Source organism: Cnephaeus nilssonii (assembly GCF_951640355.1).
Source record: "Cnephaeus nilssonii genome assembly, chromosome: 5".
Lineage (NCBI taxonomy): Eukaryota > Metazoa > Chordata > Mammalia > Chiroptera > Vespertilionidae > Cnephaeus > Cnephaeus nilssonii.
The window spans coordinates 79,499,547-79,524,649 of NC_137076.1; the positions used below are offsets into that span (position 1 = coordinate 79,499,547).

Genomic DNA, 25,103 nt, shown 5'->3' on the forward strand with positions numbered 1-25,103 from the left:
ACACCCAAGGCAACAGAAGAAAGAGATCAGTCTCTCTCTCCAGCCAGTGTTCACGTCCTTCTCCAGGCTTGTTGGCCCACGTCCAGGATGTCAGCTGTGCCTGGGCCTTATTAATTGGATGTGAGCACCACATGGCTGCCTGCTGTTCTGGGTTCTGCAGCTTAAAGGAGGGAGGGAGGGAGAGAGGGAGAGAAGGAGAGAGGGAGAGAGGGAGAGAGGAAGAGAGGGAGAGAAGGAGAGGGGGAGGGAGGAAGAAGGGAGAGAGTGAAAGGAAGGGAGGAAGAAGGGAGAGAGGGAGAGAGGGAGGGAGGGAGAGGGAGAGAGGGAGAAGAAGGGAAAAAGAAGGGAGAGAGGGTGAGAGAGGAAGGGAGAGGGGGAGGGAGGGAGACTGAGAGACATGACAGGCCAAGAGAGAGAGAGAGGCAGAGAGGGCAAGCACACAAAAGCAATAGCTGACAGAGAAGCAGCAATGGACAGCCCTGACCCTCAGCAAAGCACAGGGGGGAGGGGCAGGGGGGAGGAAGGGGCCCCTCAGCCTCCAACACTCAGCTCAGCAGCGGTTCCAGCAGCTGCCCAGCCCTGCTCACCAATCCGCAGCCGGGCTGTTCTAGGGAGAATGACAGGCAGCTGAAAAGGCCCGGCCAATGCTCCCTGCAGCAGCTGAACTAAGAATCCAGGCCTAGCTGGTTTTACCCTATCCATAATTAAGACACATTTTAGTCTCACAAAGGCCAAAGTGAGCCAGGCACCAAGTCTCCTCCAGGTGGCAAGCACCTGGGGTCCCCAGGGCCTTTCAGGGCAGCCATTCTGAGCCCCTGCCCAGAGCCCAAGCTCTCAGAGTGGGCAACTCCAGGTTTCTAGAATATTAAGATTCGGTATCATTCCAGCCCTTGGCTCCTTGGTCTCCTGGCTGCTGTCATGGCTCCTAGACACAGCTGCTCCATCCCTCCTGCTCCTCATCATCCCACCCTATGCTTCAGCCAAATACCCTTCATTAAGTGAAGGGCTCATCCAGACTATTTCTGGCCTTCGATCACACTGATCCTGGCTTTGCACACTGTGCTCGGACCCCCTTTCTCCTTCCTCATCAGCCTCAGATTTCAGCTCAGCAGTCATTTCCCACAGGACATCCTCCCTGATATCTCAGAAATACTAGGTTTGGAGCCCTGAACTGGGGCCCCACAGCATCCCTGTCTGCCCAGCTCAGAGCTGGCATGTTTGCTCCAAAGCACTTACTAATGAGGATGAAGGGGTGAATGAGAGAGACATGGGAGGGGACCAGGATCCAATGGTCAGAAGCAAACACAAACAGGGAGAGGGAGGCAGGGCAAGCGGGGACTCACCTTTTCGGTGACCAGGTCGTAGAGCAGGGTGACCACGCGCACGGCCAGCACCTCTGTGCCCTTCTCCTGCACCAAACTCCTCAGGACCTGCAGGCCCCCCAGCTTCAGGAACTGCTGCTGGGCATAGGGGAAGTGTCGTAGCAGGGAGCACAGTGCAAACAGGACCTGGGGAGGCACAGATCCAGATGGGTGAAGGGCCAAACAGAGCTGGCCCTGCCCCAGGCCCAGAAAAGGCAGCTGTAAGTGTACCAACCACCTCAGCTCGGCTCCCATTCTTCCTGGCTCCACCCACGACCCTCAGGGACAGCCACACCCCAGAACTCAGGACTGGGAGAGCCAGATACCTTCAACATCACCCAGTGGACAAATCGAGGCCCAGTGCAGGCCGCCAGGGTGTGGGACTCAAAACCACACGGTGGGAGCTACATCCAGGCCCCCAGATGCCTTGGCATGCTGCTGCGAGACTGTGAGTGAGTGGCACCTCTCGCCTATGCCCCCCAAAGGGACATGCACGGCCTGGAAAGGGACCAGTGCCTTTCAGGCTCCACGGGTGCCGGCGGCTGGGCAGGAGGAAAGGAGCAGAATCCCACCTTCTTCTTTGCAGCGAGAGGCTGCTCCGTAGCCAGGATGACGAGCAGCTTCTGCAGGGCTCCACCCTCGATGGCCTCCACCTGGACCTTGGGGTTGCTATGGAGAGTGGGAAGGGGAAGCACAGGAAAGCATGACTTGGTACCTATTCACCAAGTTGGGGCAACACCACTGTGCCCAGCCCAGGGGTCTGGGTGGTCAGAGAGCTGACACTACACCAGCCATCCCTGGGAGAAACAAGGTGTGCAAGGGGGTGGGCACGGTTCTCCCCCTCTGGACAAGCTAGAACTGAGATGGGGAAACAGAGGCTAATTAGTGTGGATCCACCTGGTACAATGACCTATGGCACAAACGACAGGGTCAAGTGCCCCCATGCCAGTCTCCCCTCCCCAGCAGCCAGCAGGCTGGAGTGTTTTAAAAAAGGAAATCAGCCGAAACCGGTTTGGCTCAATGGATAGAGCGTCGGCCTGCGGACTTAAGGGTCCCAGGTTTGATTCCGGTCAAGGGCATGTACCTTGGTTGCGGGCACATCCCCAGTAGGGGGTGTGCAGGAGGCAGCTGATCGATGTTCCTCTCTCATCGATGTTTCTAACTCTCTATCCCTCTCTCTTCCTCTCTGTAAAAAATCAATATTAAAAAAAAAAAAGGAAATCACATCTCCCACTTTAAGATCCTTCTGATGCTAAGGGTGCTGCATCTATGCCCCTGCTATGGAAAGCCTTCGTCCACCTTCCCCTCTTTCAATGACCCCAGGCCCATCACACACTGAGGGGCCATTACTAATGGGGTCCCCTCGACAGGAGCCCGTTCTTTTCCTCTCCCCTCCTGGGGGAGCACACACAGCCACAGTGAACGCTGTGGGAGGAAAGAAAAGAAAACACAAGATGCAGGGAGCCTCTGCATGCCTCTGCAAATCCTGAAACAGGACCAACCCAGTGCCTCCCCACCAGCCCCTCCACTCTCTGAGAGCAGCTACTGCGACGTTCTCTATCCCTGTAACCTCAGCGTTCAGCACAGAGCCTGCCAAGGCAGAGGACCCTGAACAAGAGGGAATGAATGAATAAACCATAATCGTGCCAACCAACAAACAGGCAGTGCTGAAACGCTCAGCACCCAGAGCTGCCGCTGGGACTCCTCTCCGCGTTCCAGGCTGGGAGAGTGATGAGTCAAACACTCAGGCACAGCCCTCCTGGAGGAAAGTGTGCTGGGCCCGGAAGGGTGCCAGGGAGGGCACATGGCAGGGAACCCCACCAGGATACCCTTTTTCAGGACCCGTGCTTTCTCAGATCAAATTAATGATCAATTAAGGAGCCAGTGCCAAACACAGGGACCTATGTTTTTAGGCCCTTGAGGAAGGTCAAGGCTCCCTCACCAGCCACTTCTGAGGCTTCAGAGAAAAAAGGCAGCAGGCACATAAAAAGCCTGAGGCTAGCAGCAAAGGGAAGGGCACGGCCAGAGATCAGACAGCCCACAGAGGGTACCAAGTCTCCATCAGGCTCTGGCTGCCCTCCCTTAGGATGGCCACCAGCTCCCTGGAGACCCCAAAAGGGCCTGGTTCCTCCTAACCCCCAACCTTGGCAGGGGGTCCTCATAGCACGAGGCAGGGTGTTAACAAATCAGAGGGAGAAAGTCCTGGTCCAAACCACAGAGAAAAATGGAGGCAGGCAATAAGAGAGTGTTTGCACTGCTGCTTGCAGGAGAGGCCCTGGCACAGAGCAGGCACTCCCCGAGTGCTGCCGAACGGCATAGTGATGGGCCCCGAGTGAGTCCTGGATGGCCCACCCTCTATTCCTGCCCGGCACCAGCTTCAAGGTTCAAAGCAGACTTGGCACACTAAGCCAGTTTTCCTGCTGTAAAGTGGGAGGTGCCTTTGTCCCCCTGCGTCCCTCTCAACAGAGAGGAGTCCCACTGTAACCACTCGTGTCTGAGGAGCAGTCTGGAGACGGCTGGGGCCTCCTCCCCAGGCAGGCAGGTGGGCACCGTGCACGGGGGACCGGGAGCTGAACCTCTCCCTGCCCTGCTCCCCAACTTGAGAAAGGCCGCTGCTTCATCAAAGTGTGAGCTCATTAGGGCTGTCTCTGCCATCATGTGCCCGAGGAATGCTCACCGCAACAGGCAGCGTCCAGGAAAAGACAAGGACCACACAAATGTCAAATGCTGCCTCCCACGGAAGGGGGTTCTGCCAGGCCTGACACTGCATCCGCCTCGGGGAGGGCCACTGATACCCCCATCCTCTGGCACTGCAGAGTGGCCGAGACAAGGCCATCCAAACACAGCACAAAGCTTCGCCCTTGTCTACAGATCTGCTGAGAACAAGACCCAGAGACGAGACATCACCCAGCCAAGCCAAGAAGACAAGAACAGAGCTCAGCACAGAGCAGGAATCCAAGGAGACCTGGCCTGACACATGGGGTTCAGCATGGGCACCTCCCAGAGCAGCAGCCCTATCACCAACAAAAGGTATAGGGGAGAGACAACATGTAGAAGACATTAATCTTTGATAAAGAAGGCAAGAGCATACAACGGAATAAAGACATCTCTTCAATAAATGATGTTGGGATAATTGGACAGCTACATGCAAAAAAATGAAACTAGACCACCAACTTACACCATCCACAATAATAAACTCAAAATGAACAACAGATTTAAAGGTAAGTTGTGAAACAATAAAAATCCTTGAAGAAAGCATAGGCAGCAAAATCGCAGACATTTCACGATACAACACCCAGGGCAGGAAAAACAAAGGAAAAAAAAATGAACAAACAGGACTACATCAAACTAAAAAGCTTCTGCACAGCAAAAGAAACCAGCATCAAAATGAAAAGGGGTACCCACTATATGGAAGAACGTATTGGCCAATGATACATCTGATAAAGGGTTAATATCCAAAATACATAAAGTACTTATACAACCCAACAAAAGGAAGACAAACAACCCAATAAAAAAAAATGAAGACCTAAATAAACACTTCTCCAAAGAGGTTATACCGATGGCCACAAGACATATGAAAAATGCTGAACATCACTAATCATGAGAGAGATGCAAATTAAAACGACAATGAGGTATTACCTCACACCTGCCAGAAGGGCTACAGTTAATAAATCAACAAACAATAAGTGCTGGCAAGGATGTGGAGAAAAAGGAACCCTAGTACACTGCTGATAGGAATGCAGACTGGTACAGCCACTATAGAAAACAGTGTGGAGTTTCCTCAAAAAATTAAAAATGGAACTGACATTTGACCCAGTAATCCCAATTCTAGTAATATATCCCAAGAAGCCTGAAACATCAACCAGAAAGAATATATGCACCCCTATGTTCATAGCAGCATAATCTACAATAGCTAAGATCTGGAAACAGCTCATGTGCGCATCAGTAGATGAATGTATTTAAACACTGTGGTACATTTACACCATGGAATGTTATGTAGCTGTAAAAAATAAGGATCGCTTACCCTTTAAGATAGCATGGAGGGACCTGAAGATTATCATGCTAAGTGAAATTAGTCAGTCAAGAAGACAAGTATCACATGATCTCACTTATATCTAACTAGAGGCCTGGTGCACAAAATTCATGCACTCAGGGGGGGGGGGTGCCTCAGCCCAGCCTGTGCCCTCTCGTAGTCCGGGAGCCCTTGCGGGATGTCCGACTGATGGCCGAGGCCTGCTCTCCGTGCCGGCAGTCGGACATCCTTAGCATTGCTGCCACCGCCACTGTGCTCGCCGGCCATGACTGGAGCTCCCCCTGTGGAAGCACACTGACCACCAGGGGGCAGCTCCTGCATTGAGCGTCTGCCCCCTGGTGGTCAGTGCGCATCATAGCGACCAGTCCTTCCACCGTAGGGCCGAAACTGGCTCTGGGACATCCCCCAAGGGGTCCTGGATTGTGAGAGGGTGCAGGCCAGGCCGAGGGACCCCACTGGTGCATGATCAGGCTGGGGAGGGACGCGGGAGGGTTCCAGGGCATGTTCAGCCAGTCTTGCTCAGTCCCGATTGGCTGAACCCCAGCAGCAAGCTAACTTACCAGTTGACTGTCTGTCCCCTGGTGGTCAGTGCACTTCAGAGTGAGCAGATGAGTGACCTTAGCATTATCATTAGCATATTACGCTTTGATTGGTTGAACGGACGACTGGACACTTAGCATACTAGGCTATTATATAGGATGGACAAAATAAATGGACAAAATGAAAACATGCAACAGACTGAGGATCCTCAGAGGGAAGGGAGCTGGGGGAGGGAAGAGATCAGCCAAAGAACTTGCAAAGGGGGAAGGCATGTACTGTGTAGGCAAATACTTGGGATCCTCCAGAGAAATAATAAACTGATTGGGAGTCAAGAAAAGATGCCAAAAGCCAATAGGAGATATGGCTTCCCTGGTACTTCCAAGGGAGCCCCAATGTAAGTTAGAGAGGGCCTGACTCTGTCTTAGGCAAGATGGAGAGGCAAGCCACTGCCAGGCAATTGCTCAGAGAAGCCCCACGCAGGACAGATCCCTGGGGAAGCTCAGCCTGCTCTCTGTCACTCAACACTGAGCAAGCCAGGATTCACACCAGATGCTATTTACTGGTTTAGGAGTGAATGAATAAATGAATGGCTTGTAACTTTAGGCCAGACCAGGTGGCTCTGAACCTAAGGTCTGTGGGGTTTTAGAAGAGCCAGGAGAGCTGCATAGGAGAGGTGAGACTACAGTAAGCCAGAGTAGAGGTAAGACAACTTGTGGAGAGGAGAAAGGGCAGATGCTCAGGGGACAGAATGATCATGTGTGTAGAGGCGAGGAGACTGTTCAGTGGAAGGCTTCCCCGGAGAGTCATAAAAATTGGGCCGAGAGGTGCAGCTCATCTGATACCAAGAGGCCAAGCTGGGCATAGTGCTAGCAGGTCTGTGGCTGGGACCAAGATGGGGTGACGTAGGACCCAGACACTACCCAGCAAATGGAACCTGCTCCTATTCTTACTTCAGCCCACACCCAGGGAAAAACAAAAAGTTGGAAACAAGTGCCTCCAGGTGTCAGACACCAGAGAGAGCCCGGGAGCAAGATTCATCTCAGGACAGTGATGCTGTGATAGGGGAGGGGACGGTGTGTGTGTGTGTGGGGGGGGGGGGGGCGGGGGGGCGCGGGACAGGATTTGAGCTAGGAGACACGCTGAACCAGGCCTATCCCACCACTCCCAGGTCAGGTTGTTTCTGGTTACGTGGCGCTGTGCATCCCTTCTTCCCCATCTCCTAGCATCCCTGCCCAGCATCCCTTCTTCCCCATCTCCTAGCACTGACACTTTCCTTCCTTTGAGACTGCTGCTTCTCCCACTCCTGTGGTACTGATGGGGTGGGTCTCAACTCCCCAGGCTGCAGGGGAGAGCTTGTGGCCCAGTGCTGGCAACCATGGCCTCAGTGGGTCCCCCAGGACTAGGCAGTCAGAGCCCTTCAGTCCTCCACACTGGAGTCAGGACAGAGAAAAGTTCTCTTCTCCACAAGGTAAGGTGGCTGTAAGCCAAGAGCACCTACAGCTTTGCCAGCAGTAGCCAGGCCCACCCAACCCAAAGGGGAAAGCCCATTTAGAGTACGAGAGAACAGAGCTTAATGCACAGGCGAAGGAAACCAGAGAGGAAAAGAGAAAGCTGATGCCTTTTGTCACTTGCTGAAATCGCTTTCATAAAGCAATTAACCCACTTGTTCTCCTGCAGCAGTTCGGAAGGACCTGGGTAAGTAAAGCAGGACTGCGGGCAAACGTGGGCCTGTGGCCATGTGGGCTCAGCAACCCCGAGCCCACACGCTGCCGCCTTTTCTCCTGACCAGCTTAAATGAGGGCCCCACATAAATCCGGGCCCTACCCAGGCTCAGGGCTTCAGTGGCTCAGTGAACACCTCAGGGGTTAAATACGATACCCTCTGAAAACAGCTTTTTGTGCTGCCCAGTCAAGGAGCTGAGGAAGCACCACAGAGGGAGCCTGGGAGAGACAAGGCCTGCATTTCCCATGGCACTCAGTCCATCCAGGCAGGGACAGCAGAGGCCAATTGTTTCTTGAGCAATGTGGCCAGAGGGTCAGACACCAACATGCTCTCAGAGCCTCTCTCCCCCCCAGGCAGCTCTGCCTTGGGCTCTGAATGCTCACTGCTGTGAGCTTTGGGGGAGTAAATACCCAAAATAGCTCAGAGTGAGGTGCAAGGGCCAGGGCCTGGAGAACCCTTGGTGAGAATCCTGTGAACAATGACTGATGACCTCAGATAAGTCCCTTTACTTCAGTATCCTCACCTGTGAGGCAGAGCTAAAACTACCCTGTGCTAAAGAGAGAATAGCTAATAATGCCAAAATGCTAGCCAAAGCTTTGTGACAGAAAGGTTAGGATTATAGTGGGTTTGCTACCCAAAGAGAGCACAGCTTTATTTAGCTCAGATGCCTCGGGCACATATAGCTGGCCTCACACCCCTCCCAGCCTACAGAATCTGGACCAGAGCTACACCCCTTGCCTGGGTGTGTGTCTTGATGGCTGGAAGATGGATGTCCTGAGGGTTGGAGATTTGAGGGAGTGAAAAGAGCAGGGGCCTGGCAAGCCTTTTAGTGACATTAGTGGCGCTGGTGTGCTCAAAGTCAACAAAAGGATATTAAGGACGTAGCTCGTCTCCGACGAGATAAATGAGAATAAACCTTGTTCAGGGCTAAGCAGGCTGGACTGAATAAATACCATTAGCACTTGGATTACTGGGATGTTCACAATCAGCAGGCAAGTCAGCTGCCTGTGTGCAGAGGGACAGCAGCAGCAGCTGCTACTCTGTATACTTCGGGGGCGGGGGGGTGGGGGGCGGGCAGTGGGATTGCAGAAATGGAAGTGATTACATTTGCAGAAACCAAACCGTTTGGGTCAGAGTGACTGATGTGGGCAATCTGCCAAGGGTCAAAGGTCATACTTTAGCTAACCAAAGCTGAGCAAGTGTTGGGAGTGGGGGTGGAGGAGCTGATACTTAGGGTGTGCAGCCAAGCCTGGCTGGGGGTGGGGGGAAGGGCATGAGAATGCTGCCCACGTCAGGTACAGGAGTGGCTTCATAATTTTCAGGCCCAGTGCAAAGTGAAAATGTGGGGCCCTTGTTAAAAAACAGTAAGGAATTTCAGGTGGCAAGGGCAGAGCATTAAACCAAGCCGGCCTTTTCCAGTGTGGGGTCTTGTGCAGCTGTACAGGTCACACGGCCACAAAGCAGGTGCTGCTGGCACCAGGGGTGTGTGCACAGAAACAGAGAACACACAGAAATCCTGCTGGGTTAATCAGAACAACAAGGGCTGAAAAAAAAGAGGACAAACACTGGAGAAGGCAGAGCTCTGGGATGGGAAATAGGGTTAGGCTGATGGGTTAGATGGCTGAGGAAACACTAAGGTAGAACCCTGACGCAGAGCACGTGCCACCAGAGTCCCAGTCCAAGCCATGGACACTGAGGACACATTGGGTATGTACTCTCTCATGAGACTTCAATATTTCTAAGTACAGCAATGTCATTTCTTTTTAATTGCTTAATAACAGGAAAAAGCTGCCATTATTCTGAAATGCTCCAGGAGCAGATGCTGTGCAGTGGGGAAAGGGGGCGTATCTCGGCATATGTGGTCAGGCTTAGTCATTTGCAATCCTGCCTGATGAAGCTGTACATGCTCATCTTCTTGCTCAGAGAGAAAGATTCTTCTCTGGTGACCTGCTCTTGTCTGTGCCCTAGTGTGGGGCCTTGATCATCTGTGAAACACAAGGACTGGCAAGGTGTGTAATCTTGAAATAGGTAGGTTCATTAGGGATCTATACTAACCTGCCATCTAGGGATTAATGGGGTTAAGCAATTAATTAATCAATCAAGATGGAAACAATTGTCAACTTGAATATAAACAGAACAGGTTCACCAAAAATAATGAATGCCACATACAACTCTTCCACAGGACAAACAAAACATCCAGCCTGTAACGGGCCTTATACCACTTAAGTGTGAAGGGAACCACATAGGGCTCTTCAGAAGTTCCATCTGTTACTGGGGGAGGGCAGGGCTGTCACTGGACTGTCCATATACAGTCCCCAACCAGAAGCCAGTCATGTAAGCAAATGTGGATATCCACAATTCACCACAATGACAGCGCTTACAAGAATATCTCTAGGATCTCCTTACTTACACACACACACACACACACACACACACACACACACACACACAGAGAGAGAGAGAGAGAGAGAGAGAGAGAGAGAGAGAGAGAGAGAGAGAGAGAGAGAATATGAATCTGCCCACCTCTGGAGAGATAAGAGGGCCTCAGAGGGAAGGCAATCAAAGAATCTTCCTGACAAGACATCTGGTAGCTCTCAAACATAGCTCTGCATCACAATCATTGGGGCACATTTTTCCCTTAAAACATTTCAGACACAACACTTAAGAAATTACAGAAAATTACACAGGAAAAGTAACTTACAGAAAAGTTGCAAAATAGTAAAAGGACTCTCATCAAAAGTCACCAATTGGCCCAGCTGGTGTTGCTCAGTGGTTGAGCATTGACTTATGAACCAGGATGTCATGATTTGATACCTAATTCCCAGTCAGGGCACATGCCCAGGTTGCGGGCTTGATCCCCAGTAAGGGGTGTGTAGGAGGCAGCCGATCAATGATTCTCTCTCATCATTGAGGTTTCTATCTCCCTCCCCCTCTCTCTTCCTCTCTGAAATCAATAAAAAAAATATATATTTTTCTAAAAGTCACCAATTGTTAACATTTTAACACATATGCTTTTCCATTTTCTCTCTCTACATATATATTCACATATTTTTTCTTTCCTGAAACATTCGAGAGCAAGGAGAACATATACACATGCCCCTTTACTCCAAATGTATCAAATGTATATTTCCCAAGAATATAACCACAGTACAATGATCAAAATCTAGACATTAATACTGGTACATGAGCTATAGATATTCAGATTTTGCCAACTTCTTAGAATATCCTTTTTAGAAAAATAATTTTTAAAAAATCCAATCCAGGATTACATGATACATTTTACTAAATGTCTTTTAAGTCTCCTTGGCACTTCTTTTCTTAGCCTTTTTCTTTACAGATAGTTTTGAAGAGCACAGGCCAACTGTAGAATGCTCCTCGGCCTGGATAAGTCTGATTTCCCCCCATAATTAGATTAAGGTTATGCACGCTGACAGGAATACCATAAAAGCAAAGTTACGTCTTTCTCAGTGCATCATATCAGAGGCATGAGATGTCAGTCAGGCCCACAACTGGTGGTGGTCACTTCCATTACTTGGTCATGGTGGTATCTGCCAGATTTCTCCATTATAAAGTCACTATTTGTCTCTTTAAATTAATAAATATTTTATAGGGAGACACTTTGAAATATGAAGACAGCAATGTTTCTCATCAAACTTTCACCCACTTAGTTCTGGCATTCGTCAATAATTCTTGCTCAAAATACTTATTACTATGGTGCTTGTCACATGATGATATTCAAACTCCATTATTTCTTCTATTTGTTGCACTCTACTTCAAAAGAGGTTTTTCTTCTTATTCATTCATTCATTCATTCATTCATTCTTATCACTATGGATTCATGGATCCTTATTTTCTCTAGAGGTTATAATCATTTCTATCATTATTTATTTTGTTGCTGAAATTATCCCTCATTTAATCACCAGAGCCTTTTTGTGCTAGCTTCTGTGTCTTTTTTTGACATGTTTCCATCATTCTTTGAGCACTTCCTTACTTTCTGGCCCAAGATGTTCTTGTACAGATAATGTCTTTTTCCTGCACCTGCCATGGAATCAGCCATTTCTCCAAGGAGCATGAAAAACTTTTTGGAAATTCTGATTCTAAACCTTACTCTACACAAACTGAATCACAATTAAGAAGATGGGGCTCAAAACCTGATTTTTTGTAAATGCCCTCATACTGATTTGAGAGCCAGCATTTGGGGTAACCGGATCCAATGCCCAGAACTTTTATCTGGCATAGTATATCTGATAAACTGGCTGCCTAGTACTTGAAGACTAGAGCAGTAAGGAGCCAACCATTGAACAAGGCAGCCTTAACTCTAGTTGTAAACTCTTCCAATTGCTAGAGAAATATCTTCTGATGCCTAGTTGAAATCTGACGTCATGAAACATACCAACTGGCCCCATCACTGTTCTGACAGGTCAGCCTTTCTGAAGCTTAGGAGCAACCAACTGTCCAGAGAAAGCTCCCCTTTCACAATCTTGCATCATGGGATCCTGAAGTCATTTTTGTGTGACTCTGGAAATCCACTGCCTTCTTGACAATGCTCTGTGGGATGCTGCTCCATGTACCGATGAACCCCCCACAGGGCTCCAGCCTGGACAATCTCTCCAGAGTCCAGTGGGCCCAGGCACCTCGGCCGCAGTGCCACTCTACTCCGAATGCCTCAGGCCACATCTAGGGTTTTAGAAGTAGTGTCACAAAGTAAGTTACAAACAGTACAGGTGATATGACACCATATATTTGTTTATGGGTGGTAAGATTTACTTTTTTAAACATGAATATGGTTATTTATAAAATTAAACATTTAATAACAAAATTTTAAATGTCACTTTGCTACCTGGGCCTTTCTTCCTAGCCTGCCACTATTCTTTTGGATTCTCATTCTGTCACATAGCCAACATGTTGCTTATCCCTCATGATCTGTGTCATCTGCCCCCATGTCCTTACATGAGAATCTGAATGCAAGCTGGACAGGTCAGAGTCAGACATGAGTTCTTTGGCACATAGCTACAGTGAAGACTCTGTTGACACTGAGTCATTTATAAGTAAACATTTATTAGGTATGATTGTTCAAATAGCTACAAATCCACGTCTTTATCATTTCTCTACCTGACCTATTAGTTTATTGTGAAATTCTGCTAAATGTTTTCCTGTATCACAAGCTTTCTCTGTGTCCATAACACTGATCTAATCTCCTGGTCAGTTAGCACAGTTATTTGGAGTCATCCCGATAAGCCAAGGTAGAGGATTTGATCCCCAGTCAGGGCATATACAAGAATCAACCAATGAATGCATGAATGGATGGAGCAACAAAGCCGACCTCTCCCTCTCCCTCTCCCCCTCCCTCCCCTTTTCATTCTCTAAAATCAATAAACTAAAAAATTTTTGGTCTGGCAAATCTTTCTGAAAATGGTAATTCTTTGATTTCCCTGGATGGCAAATCTTTCTGAAAATGGAAATTAGAATTGGGAAGGAGCGTAAGCAAATCTTGTGGGGTTCTGATAAAATTCTATTTCTTGATCCAGGTGGTGGATATATAGATATATTTACTTTTAATAAGTTATCAAGTGGTATGTGTAAGATTTATGCACCTTTCTGTGTGGAAGGAATGAAGGAAGGATTAAGCTAATATGGCAAGACCTGCTTTTACCGAACTCACGCTAGCTCCAAGAGATCAATTCTCTTTAGAAATGCTCATAAGTCATGTTGCAAACCAAAACTGTTACTCCATCCTGTTTCCTTGCCTCTCTCTCAACCCCCATGATGCCATAAAGATTCAAACACATAGGTCTCATGATGATGTCCATAATTTTCATTTGATTTTGAAGATTCTAACTGATTTATAGAAGCCAGTGGCTCTGTTCCTTCTTCTCCACAGTCCTGGGCTCAAGTTCCTCTTAACCATGCTTGTTTTATTCCTTCTAGCAGGAAGGCCATTTTCCTTAAAAGAGAAGTCAAAGGCAAAACAGAAATAGAACAGAGGATGGAGATGCCCTCTCTTTATCTGCTATATTGAATCATCTCACTGAAGCAGGTGGCTAATGCCTTCCTTGTCATGCCTCTTAATCTGAACACTAACTGCTCAGGCAGGTCCTTTATTGTTAGCATCCCAGATCTCACCCACCTGGTATTCCTGACAGTGTTCTCAGAAGTTTACCCCCTTCTTTTCTATCTATTCTTGGTTATAGGTCTCTTTTTCATCTCTTTGACAAAAGCTCATTACTAACTGCTCTCCATACGGCCATGTTGGTTTCTTTACGTGTCTCCTCTCTTGTTCCTTGCAGTAATCACTTCTGACTGTATTTAACACATTTCATTTACCAGACTATGAGTCATCCTTCCTTTCAAAGCTCTGAGTCAGATATTATATCTACTTTTCTAAAGTCTGCTTTCCCTCAAACTCAGAGAGTTCTGCATTTCCTTTGGCTTCTCTAAACATAGCCACTTTCTGCTCAGGTTCCCAACACTTTCAATTCACCAAACACACACATAACCTTCTGAGAGATCAAACTTTTAGAAAAGTGAATTAAGAATCAAAGCAAGTTTTTCCCCGCCATCTTGGATCCTGTGGAGGTCTGCTGAGACAGGACTTCTATAAGGACAAATACATCTGGAAGGCTGTGGTCCAAGGCCATTTTTGCTGGCTATAAGCAGGGTCTCTGGAACAGGAGGGAGCACACAGCTCTTCTTAAAATTAAAGGTGTTTATGCTGGAGATGAAACTGAATTCTATCTAGGCAAGAGATGTGTTTATGTGTACAAAGAAAAGAACAACACAGTGACTCCTGGTGGCAAACCAAACAAAACCAGAGTAATCTTGGGAAAGGTAACTCATGCTCATGGAAACAGTGGCATGGTTTGTGCTAAATTCCGAAGCAACCTTCCCACTAAGGCCATTAAATACAGAATCCATGTAATGCCATACCCCTCAAAGATTTAAACTTATTGAAAAGTAAATAAAATGAATTTGTTCTCTTAAAAAAAAAAAGAATCAAGCAAGTCAAGAATATATCAGAGTATTATTTTTTTGCAGAAGGAGATTCCCAGGTATTAAGATATGTAAAGACCCATAGTGCCACACCAACTTGCTTCTATATCAGTTTTATAATCTCAATTTAGAAAGCCCCTTTTACACTAGGGCATCTCATCCCAGGTTAGTGTGTTTGTTTTCTTGGTGGGCTACGAGCCAATGGTCTGGACTTTTGTTTTACCAAAAAACCCAAACTCAGTAAACAAACTAGTGAATAAGTTGCTCTGGAGTCAGAGAGGAGACTTGGGTTCAAATCCTAGTTTCAGCGTCTTCAATCTGTATTACTGGGATATGTTACTAAACCTCTTTGAGCCTCTATCTCTTCATCTGTAAAACCTATATTAATAATAATATTTATCTCATGGGATTGTTGTAGAAATGAAATATGATATTATATGAAGATTTCAGCACAATTCCTAGCAAATACCAAACATTCAAATAATAGTTGTTTTACCACAATATATTACTGTATTTTTATGTGTATAAGACGCCCCCATGTATAAGATGGCCCTCATTTTCCCAACCCAAAATTAAGAAATCAATATTTTAAACATAAAACAGAACACATTTTTATTTAGTAATCACCACATTTACATACCAGTACTATGATATTATGCAGCATATCACTTTATTCAGCCTCTGTTGCATCACTGCTCTCTTCTTCATCACTATTAATTCCAGACATATCAATTTCTTCAACTTCTATTGTATCACTACTGTCTTCTGAGTCACTGTCTATATATGTGAGTTCATCCTCATAAACTGGTGGCATTTTCTGAGCTAACTTTGTTCGTGTTCTCATGGCCAACCCTTCTCTCCTCATGAAATTGAAGCACCATTTTGCCTTTCCTGTAAAATCAACAATGTGCATTTTGCTTGCAAACATTCTTGCCTGACATTGAATAAGCTTGGTTGACACACATACGCCACTCTGGCGTTGCTCCATAATCCAAGTCTTAAGCCTCTGCTCCAAGTTTGCCCATTTTGCTGCTTTTCCTCTGCTCCAAGTTTGCCCATTTTGCTGCTTTTCCTCTGCTCCTTTTTTGGCATCTTAAGTAGTTGTTCTTCCTGTTTTCTCCACTGTCTGGTCATATACTCAGTGAGAGGAGATCCAAATTGTCTCTCTGCAGTTCTATTTCCATACTCTTTTGCATAGCTGATTACATTCAGTTTGAATTTTGCAGAGTAAGACAATCGCTTACTGGTATTTATCTTTTATTTTTTGACATCTTTATGGGGTCAGAACGCTCTGGTCCCTGTTGCATCTGCACACTCTCCACCTCCACCTCCAATTATGGCATCAGGTGACATCAGTAACAATAAAACCCGCGATTGGAGGAACCCTGTTTGAAAAGGTATGGATAGCTATCCACCTGTGAGGCTCCCTCCTTGGCTGACTTCTGTGTATAAAACGCCCCTCAATTTTCAGTCTAATAATTTTAGAAAAAAAAAAGCATTTCTTTAGCTTTTTTTTATTGTTTCAAGTATTACATATGTCTCCTTTTTCCCCCCTGATTGCCCCCCCCATCACTCCCACCCCTGAGGACAAACCCCCACCACCCCAGTGTCTGTCCATTGGTTATGCTAATATGCATGCATACAAGTCCTTTGGTTGATCTCTAACCCCCCTCCCCCATCACCTGCCTTCTCTCTGAAGTTGGATGGCCTGTTCAGTGTTATATCGTCTCTGAATCTGTTTTTGTCCATCAGTTTATGTTGATCATTATATCCCACATATGAGTGAGATCATGTGATATTTATCTTCCTCTGACTGGCTTATTTCACTTAGCATAATGCTCTCCAGTTCCACCCATGCTGTTGCAAATGGTAAAAGTTCCTTCTTTTCTATAGCAGCATAGTATTCCATTGTGTAGATGTACCACAGTTTTTTAATCCACTCATCTGCTGATGGGCACTTAGACTGTTTCCAAATCTTAGCTATAGTAAATTGTGCTGCTATGAACATAGGGGTGCATATATCCTTTCTTATTGGTGTTTCTGGTTTCTTGGGATATATTCCTAGAAGTGGGATTATTGGGTCAAATGGGAGTTCCATTTTTAACTTTTTGAGGGAACTCCATACTGTTTTCCACAGTGGCTGCACCAGTCTGCATTCCCAGCACAGTGTACAAGGGTTCCTTTTTATCCACATCCTCACCAGTGCTTGTCGATTGTTGATTTGTTGATGATAGCCATTCTGAGAGGTGTGAGATGGTACCACATTGTCGTTTTGATTTGCATCTCTCGGATAATTAGTGACTTTGAGCAGGATTTCATGCGTCTGTCAGCCTTCTGTATGTCCTCTTACAAAAAGTGTCTATTTAGGTCCTTTGCCCATTTTTTGATTGGATTGTTTATCTTCCTTTTGTTAAATTGTATGAGTTCCCTGTAAATTTTGGAGATTGAACCCTTATCTGAAATAGCATTGGCAAATATGTTCTCCCATGCAGTGTGCTTTCTTGTTGTTTTGTTGATGGTTTCTTTTGCTGTGCAGAAGCTTTTTATTTTGATGAAGTCCCATTTGTTTATTTTCTCCTTAGTTTCCACTGCCCTAGGAGCTATATCCGTAAAGATATTGCTATGACATATGTCTGATATTTTGCTGCCTATGGAGTCTTATAAGATTTTTTATGGTTTCCCATCTTACATATCACTCCTTTAACCATTTTGAATTTGTTTTTATGTATGGTGTAAGTTGGTGATCTAGTTTCTTTCTTTCTTCTTTTTTTTTTGCATGTATCTGACCAAATTTCCCAGCACCGTTTATTAAAGAGACTGTCTTGAGTCCATTGTATGCTCTTGCCACCTTTGTCAAATATTAATTGAGCATAATGGCTTGGGTCTATTTCTGAGTTCTCTGTTCTGTTCCATTGGTCTATATGTCTATTCTTGTGCCAATACCAGGCAGTTTTGAGAACCATGGCTTGTAATATAGCTTGATATCTGGTATTGTGATCCCTCCAACTTTGTTCTTCTTTCTCAGGATTGCTGTGGCTATTCAGGGTCTTTTTTTAATTCCAGATGAATTTTTGGAGAGTTTGTTCTAGGTCTGTGAAATATGCCGTTGGTATTTTAATGGGGATTGCATTGAATCTATAGATTGCTTTGGGTAGTATGGACATTTTAATGATGTTGATTCTATCAATCCATGAACACGGTATGTTCTCCCATTTGTTTATGTCTTCCTCTATCTCTTTTTTCAATGTCCTGTAGTTTTCTGAGAACAATAGCATCTTATACATGGAAAAATACGGTATACAATTTAATGCGAATTACTATTTTTACTTTTCTGCTAAGAAAGACAGAGCACCTGAGTTTTAATTCTTCTCAGAAGTGGGAGGGCCTACCTGTGGTGGGGAATAAAGAAGAATGTACCACCTCCCACTCAATCTAGAGTGGCTCTAGATTCTCATTCTCAGCTCCTCTGGCTAAATAGACAAAGCCAGTACAGAAAGCATTCCCGGTGGAGAAATGTAATTAATAAGCTAGAGGGAACAACACTGAGGAAGGATCAAAAAAGTTAATTAGAATTGGCTAAAGGGAGACCACAGGGTGGGGGACGTGGAAGATAGAGGGCTAAAGAGAAATTATCTGTGCCCTATAATTATTCAAAGAATATCTCTAAGTAATTAACTCAGGCAGTCTGATGGAGGCGAGGTAGAAGTAACAGGGTTAAGCAGAAGAAAATTTAGGCTAAAACATATAGGAGATTTTTCACACAGTGAGATTTATCAAGTTTAAGAACACAGAGAGGGTGCTATATTAGGTCATCTATTCCAGCTGGTGATATAACTGTCCCCCTAGGTGCTGGGGACTGAGGAAGAGCAGAGCAGTCCAGATTCCACAGGATAAGACGGCTCCAAGGAAAATCACCTGGCCAATCCTTGTTCCAAGCTGCAGTCAATACACCTCTCTCAACAAGCCTTTATATCTCAGGAAGAACTTCCTTACCCAGATCTTGCTTTCAAGAGTTCTAAGATGTGAGGAGAAACCAAGATGGCGGCATATGTAAACACCTGAACTGCTGCCTCGTACAACAATTTAAAAACTACAACTAAAAGACAAAATGGACATCATCCAGAACCACAGGAAGGCTGGCTGAGTGGAAATTCTACAACTAGAAGAAAAGAGAGAAGCACACTGAGACTCACAGGAGCTGCAGAAGGCAGAGGTGCAGAAGGCAGAGGTATGGAGGCGCGCCCTCGGAGAAGACTGGCAACTGAGTATGCAGCTGGCTTTCTCAATCAGGAGGGAGACAAAAGCTCCTGACTGCTCTGAATTCCAGTTCCGGGCGAGACTCTGGGGACCCAGACTCATTCGGGGAGAAACTGGACTGCCTGGCAGTGGGTGGAACTCGAGGGCAGCTTTCTCTCAGAGGTGCTTGCAGCAATTACAGAGGGACACTGAGACCCAGGGGCCTCTTAGGGCATTGCTGACGGGAAGCTACTGGGGTTTGCTCCACCCTGAGATCCCGCTCCACGAAGCCATTGCTGCTTGCTCCGCCCTGAGACTCCGCCCCATCCAAGCTGAGTGCAGATGCTTTTGTATATGAATGGCCTGGTCCTTTGAATTCTAAACTTACCTAACAAACTGCAGCTGAGTCAGTGAGACCCAGAACATCCAAAAGAAGGCCCAAGGCCCCACAGCAGCTTGCACTGCTTCACAGCTGGGCCTCATCTGGGCACCTCCAAACCCCAAACAAAGAAGAGGAATCTGCAGATCTCTCCGTAGCTCCTGCTGGGTGGCCTCAGGCAGAGGCTAAATTAGCACCTCATTGGTGATCCAAGAGCCAGTTTACCAGGGGTCAGAGTGGGACCATCCAGATTACAACTCCTCAGATCCATAAGGGACACACTCAGGGGGCAGACTCAGTGAGCACCAAAGCCCCACTGAAGCAAGTCTTGTCCCATAAGGGTGTCTCCAGCACAGAAGTTCTCCCATCATAGACACAGCTGATTCTCACAGCCAATTGGCCTGGAGGTCAATTCCTCCCAGTGATACCAACAACAATCAAGACTTAACTACAACAAGACTGTGCACACAGCCCACAAAGGGGTGCACCAAGAGTGTCCACCTCAGATAACTGGGGAGTCTGAGCCACTGGGCCCTATGGGACACCTAGCACACAAAGCCACTCTATCAACTCAGGGAAGCAGCCAAAATGTGCAAAGAAACAGATCACAAATGAAAGAAATGGAGGAAAGCAAACGACTGGATATAGAGTTCAAAACCACGATTATAATGTTTTTCAAGAATTTTCTAGAAAAGGCCGATAAATTTAGTGAGACCCTAACTAGAAATTAAGCATACACTGACTGAAATAAAAAATAATATACAGAGATCCAACAGCAAACTAGAGGATCTCAAGAATCAAATCAAAGATTTGAAATACAAAGAAGTAAAAAACACCCAACCGGAAAAGCAAAAAGAAAAAAGAATCCAAAAATATGAAGATAGTGTAAGGAGCCTCTGGGACAACTTCAAGCATACCAACATCCGAATTATGGGGGTGCCAGAAGAAGAGAGAGAGCAAGATACTGAAAACTTATTTGAAGAAATAATGACAGAAAACTTCCCCCACCTGGTGAAAGAAATAGACTTACAAGTCCAGGAGGCTCAGAGAACCCCAAACAAAAGGAATCCAAAGAGGACCACACCAAGACACATCATAATTAAAATGCCCCCAAGAGCAAAAGACAAAGAGAGAATATTAAAAGCAGCAAGAGAAAACCAGTTAGTTACCTACAAGGGAGCACCCATACAATTGTCAGCTGATTTCTCAACAGAAACTATGCAGGCCAGAAGGGAGTGGCAAGAAATATTCAAAGTGATGAATAGCAAGAACCTATAACCAAGATTACTCTACCCAGCAAAGCTATCATTCAGAATTGAAGGTCAGATAAAGAGCTTCACAGATAAGAAAAAGCTAAAGGAGTTCATCACCGCCAAACCAGTATTATATGAAGTGCTGAAAGGTATTCTTTAAGAAGAGGAGGAAGAAGAAAAAGGTAAAGATAAAAATCATGAACAACAAATACATATCTATCAACAAGTGAATCTAAAAATCAAGTGAATAAAAAATCTGATGAACAGAATAAACTGGTGAATATAATAGAACCAGGGACACAGAAAGGGAGCGAACTGACAATTCTCAGGGGGAAAGGGGTGTGTGGGGTGCAGGAAGAGACTGGACAAAAATCGTACACCTATGGATGAGGACAGTGCGGGGGTGGGGGGTAAGGGCAGGGGGGGGGGGAACCGGGTGGAGGGGAGCTATGGGGGGGGGAAAGAGGAACAATTGTAATAATCTGAACAATAAAGATTTATTTTTTAAAAAAAAGAGTTCTAAGATGTGTGCTGGGAAGTCAATCCTTCCAACCTCATCTCCTCAATCACAGCAGATGGAATCAAGCAGGGCCTATTTTGCTTTTGCTACACAACTGCTGAAATGTTTATGAATAAGCCATCTCTTAGTAGCAAAAGAAAAGGCAATAATCGTGGAATGGTCTATAGCTGAAAATGACAACACTGAAATGCTTCGATTACAGGATTTGGAAGTCATATAGACTACAAATCTCTCAGCTGTGCAACATACATAACAAGTCCCCAAAAAAATCCTTTGATGAGGTTTTGCTCAGATATTTAAGGTTTCTGACAGTTTAAATATGGTAAACAATATGATGAACCAACCAAATACATTGCATCATTGCTATTTGGAAAGCTCTCTATGAACAATTAGTTCCAGTTCTGAGAGACAAGTGCAGCACCAGGCTCCTGGTGTTCCATGGGGCAGATCAACATGGCCTCCTCGGCCAGCTGCATTTCATGTGGCCAGTGTCATGGCTAGACTGAGCATGGGTTTCCTGCCCCTAGCCACATCTCTCATGTCATAATAGAAAACTGTGTGGAGTGCATCTGCTGAGTCTCTGGCCAGGCTCGGGGCTCACCAGGTCTCCTCTAGGTTAAAAAGTACACAGAGCTTCCCTTGATGCAGAAATAAACTGGGAGGCCTGACTCACCAACACTGAAATTGGAGGCTTAAAAGGAAAGTGAAGCTTTTCCACTCTGTGGAGATCTTTAAGAACAGGAGAAAACCCCCAATTACTCACAGCTTCCAGAGACAGAATGATGGATGGTTTCGTTTTGCAAACATGCTATTTGTCTGAGGCTATTTTCCCAGTTAGCTGGTCGACAAATCCTGATTGGGCCTAGAGTGCACAGGGTCCTCAGCTAAGCATCTTGGGGCCAGAGCAAAGAATGAAATAGTTCCGGCCCCTATTAGACAAAATTAACAGCCGACAGAGAAATGCAGAGAAGTACTCTATTAGACAAGTTACTGTGCAAGAGGGGTGACTTCAATATTAGGCATAACTTGAAAAAATGGAGGGCTTGACCAGGAAGGTATCCTGGAAAAATGACCTTGTCAAGATCAAAAGTCATTAAGATAGGAACAGGAAGTCTAAAATATCTGTATGTATTACCCAACTGAAGTCAGATAAAATTCTTTTTTTTTCCAAAGAAAATATTAAGAATCATCTTCCACAAACTCTTTTAACTCTTTTTCCAATAAATCTTTAAAGGCCTTCTGCTAGAATCATGCTAATGCCAACAAAAAAGTTACACTCATAAAATAGTTAATGTCAAAATGTAAATGATTTGTTTAAGATTCAGCAATTGTTGCTGAATCAAACACAAAATCTCTATGGCTTGAATATCAAGGGAAACAAAAGGCTTGACAATTTAGTGCTCATTAAAGCCTGTCTGGCTGAATTTTAGATTACAACCTAAAAAACCTTAAACAAATTCAAGTGTAAACTGATGTATGTACAGCAGTTTTTAATGGCCTGCAAATGGAATGAAGCCACAGCCTGGGATGTGACTTGCATGGTCCCATATCCAGGGAATAGGAGTAGGGCCTGAGGTGAGCAGAACCCCAGACAAGAAAAAACTTGGGTCTCACCAGGGCTTGAATTCAGCACTGTGGAGAGGACCAACCCATTAGCTCTTTGCTGCAGAAAGGCTAGGGGAGTTGAGGACAGTCAAATGCTAGGCAGGGGCTCACTTCTGCCTGAGAAAAGTGGAAAGCAAAAGCTTTTTGCACTCCCCTCCCCTTTTCTGGCCTTGTTTGTTGGACACTTTCCTGAAGCCACAGTGGACCTCCTGCCTCGATGAAACTGAGACAGGCCTGATGACCTTCAAAGGCCTCAAGTCTTAGAAATAGTCCTATGTGGTAGGTTTGTGGAATGCTGAGCAGAATGCTTCTCTAAATCTTCTTGCCCATTGGTCTATAAAAGTGCTTAAAATTTCACCATCTGGGGTTTCTTTGAGTCTCTTCTTTTTTTTAATTAAAATGTTTTTAATGTTGACTGTCTTTCAGGGTTCTGTGTTAAATTTTTTTTTTTTTTTAGAGAGAGGGAGGGAGAGAGAAACCTCAATGTGAGAGAGAAAAATCAATCGGCTCTTTCCCACACGCACTACAGCAGGGATTGAACCCACAACCTGGGTATGTGGCCTGACTGGGAATCGAACCCGCCACCTTCTGGTGCATAAGATGACGCTCCAACCAACTGAGCTACACAAAACCAGGAGCAATGCCACTGCTCCTGGGTTGGAAAAATTGGTCATGTGTAAGTGGGGTGAACACGTAATTTATTGTTTAAATTGGGACACTTTTAAGAGTGAAAGGAGGCACTAGGAAAAGAGGCATAGACCGAACATATAGTCAGCTTCTATATAAGGCTTTGTGTTACGGTCTATAGAAGATATAAAGGTGAATAAAATACTTTCACAGTCCTGGACCCTGGACATTAAGCTTAGGGGATCCTAGGAACAGAACAAAGCTAAGTACCCATTGCGTGTGTGTGTGTGGGGGGGGGGGGGGGCGGGGGGGGAGGACGCGCGTGTGGGGAAGATGCAGCCCAGAGAGAAACATCATGATGATAGAGTCCAAAGAGGCAGTCTCACAGTGGTAAAGACCATGGGCTCTGGAGCCAGACAGACCAATGTTTGAATCTTGGACCTCCTTTCTGCATGACTTAACTAACCCATCTTTGCCCAAGCTTCCTCATCTGTGAAATAGGGATTATTTCATAAGGTCATTGAAAGGATTAAATGAGATATTGAATGTAACAGTCCCTGGCACATAAGGTTCAATATTAGTAGTACTTATCAGGACCAGCCTTCTACTTAAAGCCCCAGATATTTCTATAAATGCCTGAGTCAGATGGTGGAAGAGAGGCATACAGAGGAAAAAACAACACCAAAAGGGCAGACTTAGCTTCTCCTCCCTCCAAACTAATCCCCCCCACACATACTCCTTCAGTCCCAAGAGCCACTCCAGGGCTACGCTAACAGGCCTTGATTGCAGCAGCTCCTGAGAAGTGCACCAGATGGCCTGGGCTGCCTTGCTCTGCTGGTGGCTCTTCTCCTGGTCTTAGACTTCACACATTGACCCAACCATCAGCTACAGTTCCATCTTCAACTCCTGGAGGCAAATGCCATCTACCTGGCTTCCTCTGCACTGGTTTCCTTTGGGGGGAGGGGCACAAATAATATTTAAAAGTGTTTAAATATTACAGTGACATTGCCAACATCTGTCATCATTTAGTTTCATAGAATGGGACCCAGTTTATAGAACAGGGAACTTGGTCCTCTATTATTCTCTCCTCTGTAGGGCCCTGGACACTCTGGCTCAAGGTAAAGGAAGAATCACACTAAAACAGTAATTTTCAAAGTATGGCCTCTGGACCAAAAGCACCAGCATCACTTGGGAAACTGTGTGAAATAAAAATTCTCGGGTCCCAGCCCAGACTTACTGAATCAGAAACTTTAGGGGAGGGGCCTGGCAAACTGTATTTTAACAACCCTTCCAGGTACTTCTCATGTATGCTTAAGTTTGAGAACTACTAGGCTAGAGAGTCCCTGGTCAGATGACAGGCTGGACTCTCTCTAGTCCTGTCAAGGAAAGGCCTGCTTCAGGGGCCTCAGGCAGAGCCCAGTTTTTGCTAGAAGACCCAAGCTCTGAGGGCCACTGCCAAGAAGATGAAAAGCTTCCAATAAAACCCAGACCTACATAGCCGCACTGATCAAAATACAATAAAGAAGTAAGAAATCTGACAAAAGGAATCTGTAGCTTCAGTGGGGACAAAATACAACAATCTTCTGTGGGAGATGAGAAGCATAAAAGGGATGTTAGATGTTCAAAGAACCAAATGTCGAAATGACAAGAAATGCAAGAATAAAAATAAAGTGTGGACATCAATGCCACACAGGCTTCAGTCTAATGATGGCAATAGCAGGAAACAGCAGCCCCCACCCACAACATGACAGCCTATATAAATAGAGTCTTGAGGGAAAAAATACCAGCAATTAGTCACCGAATCCTGCTTACTGGAACGAGGAAAAGCTTGTAAAAA

The 25,103-nt window shown here is 45.8% G+C and overlaps 2 protein-coding genes across 3 annotated transcripts in view; one reads left to right on the top strand and one right to left on the bottom strand.

The window, feature by feature from the left end:
- SIL1 (SIL1 nucleotide exchange factor) overlaps positions 1-25,103 on the bottom strand; it is a 212,319-nt gene that overhangs the window by 11,600 nt on the left and 175,616 nt on the right. For both annotated transcript variants that reach the window (XR_013813523.1, XM_079770873.1), the window contains exons 8-9: positions 1,934-2,030; positions 1,344-1,508 (exon numbers count right to left, since the gene is read on the bottom strand). Coding sequence is in view for 1 of the 2 variants with exons in the window: in XM_079770873.1 (XP_079626999.1) it covers positions 1,344-1,508; positions 1,934-2,030 (262 nt within the window). In the remaining variant the exon portion in view is untranslated. The remainder of the gene's footprint in view (positions 1-1,343; positions 1,509-1,933; positions 2,031-25,103) is intronic.
- LOC307099129 (large ribosomal subunit protein eL33-like) lies at positions 14,242-14,703 on the top strand (the record flags this gene model as incomplete). Its single annotated transcript, XM_079770319.1, has 1 exon — positions 14,242-14,703. A coding segment is annotated over one exon (357 nt), but the record flags the coding sequence as incomplete, so codon positions are not given.